The sequence below is a fragment of the Eimeria mitis genome, genomic scaffold, assembly GCF_000499745.2.
Source record: "Eimeria mitis Houghton genomic scaffold, Emh_scaff1912, whole genome shotgun sequence".
NCBI classification, from domain to species: Eukaryota; Apicomplexa; class Conoidasida; order Eucoccidiorida; family Eimeriidae; genus Eimeria; species Eimeria mitis.
In genome coordinates, this window is record NW_013570235.1 from 1 (window position 1) to 1,414 (window position 1,414).

The following is a 1,414-nucleotide window of genomic DNA, read 5'->3' on the forward strand; positions in this document are numbered from 1 at the left end:
TATATATATATATTAGCAACAGATAGCAGCAGCAGCATCAACTTAAACAGCAGCAGCAGCAGCAGCAATAGCAGCAGCAGCAGCAGCAGCAGCGTGAGATACATTCGTGAGAGTATTGATGATGTGCTGCAGCTGCCGCAGCAACAGCAGCAACAGCAGCAACAGCACCAACAACCCCAGCAGCAGCAGCAGCACCACCACCACCACCACCCCCAACAACACCAGCAGAAGCACCAGCAGCAGCAGCACCAACAACACCAGCAGCAGCAGCAGCAGCAGCAGGAGCAGCAGCAGCAGCAGCAGCAGCAGCATACCTGGGTCAGTCCCTTGGTGAGAGAATTGATGATCTGCTGCAGCTGCTGCTCGGAGACAGAAGCATCTATGTTCGATAGCCATAGAGTATTTTTTTCTTCTGTCTTTGCTGCGAAAGTGCTGCTGTCTGCTGCTGCTGCTGCTGCTGCTGCTGCTGCACCGAGAACCTCACCCCTACACACAGCAGCAGCAGCAGCAGCAGCAGCAGCAGCAGCAGATGGGCCAGCAGCAGCAGGCGTAGCAGCAGCAGCAGAAACGGTAAAAAACACAAAGAGATACACTGACAGCAACGGCACCAATAGCAGCAACCAAGCAGCAACAGCAGCAGCAGCAGCTGCAGCAGCGCCTCCTTCAGTGTCCGTTAGGGGCGAATCCCCTGGCTGTTGCTGCTGCTGCTGCTGCTGTCGTTGCTGCTGCTGCTGCTGCTGTTGCTGCTGCTGCTGCTGCTGCTGCTGCAGCCGACGCAGCTGGCGCCGCGGGGTGAAAGGCGGAGGCGGCATATCAATGTGGGGGTTGTCTTGCTGCTGCTCCTTGCTGCTGCTGCTGCCCCTTCTGCTGCTGCTGCTGTTCCTGTTGCTGCTGCTGCTTGGTGTTGATGCCGCCGACTCAGGGAGAGATAGCACAGGCAGCGTGCTGCTGCTGCTGCTGCTGCTGCTGCTGCTGCTGCTAAGAAGCCCTGCAGCAGCAGCAGCAGCAGCAGCAGCAGTGGGGCTGTCTGTCGGCGCGAGGTGTGTGGTGAGCGACAAAGGAGACAGCAGCGGCGAGCTCAACTGCTGCTGCTGCTGCTGCTGCTGCTGCAGTTGCTGCTGCTGCTGCTGCTGCCGAGGAGACAGTGCAGCAGCAAGAGGAGGAGACAAAGGAGACGGGGGGGGGACGGGGGGGGCGATTGAGGGGTCCGCCGACTCCCGCCCATACCAGGTGGCTCTCGTAGCTCTTTCTATATCTGCTGCTGCTGCTGCTGCTGCTGCTGCTGCTGCTGCTGCTGCGGGTGCTGCGGGTGCGGAGCGCGAGGAAGAAGGGGTGTCTCCTCCATGCTGCTGCTGCTGCGGCCCCTCCGTGCTGCAGTCTGATGCTGTCTCCCACTCACTGTCTCCTTGCAGCC

The 1,414-nt window shown here is 60.0% G+C and overlaps 1 protein-coding gene across 1 annotated transcript in view; it reads right to left on the reverse strand.

Moving 5' to 3' along the window:
• Positions 1–42: 42 nt before the first annotated feature.
• EMH_0045740 (poly(a) binding protein, putative) overlaps positions 43–1,414 on the reverse strand; it is a gene marked incomplete at both ends in the record, with an annotated part of 8,326 nt that continues 6,954 nt past the window's right edge. The window contains 2 exons of the mRNA XM_013496095.1: positions 43–126; positions 315–1,412. Of these exons, the coding sequence (XP_013351549.1) occupies positions 43–126; positions 315–1,412 (1,182 nt within the window). The remainder of the gene's footprint in view (positions 127–314; positions 1,413–1,414) is intronic.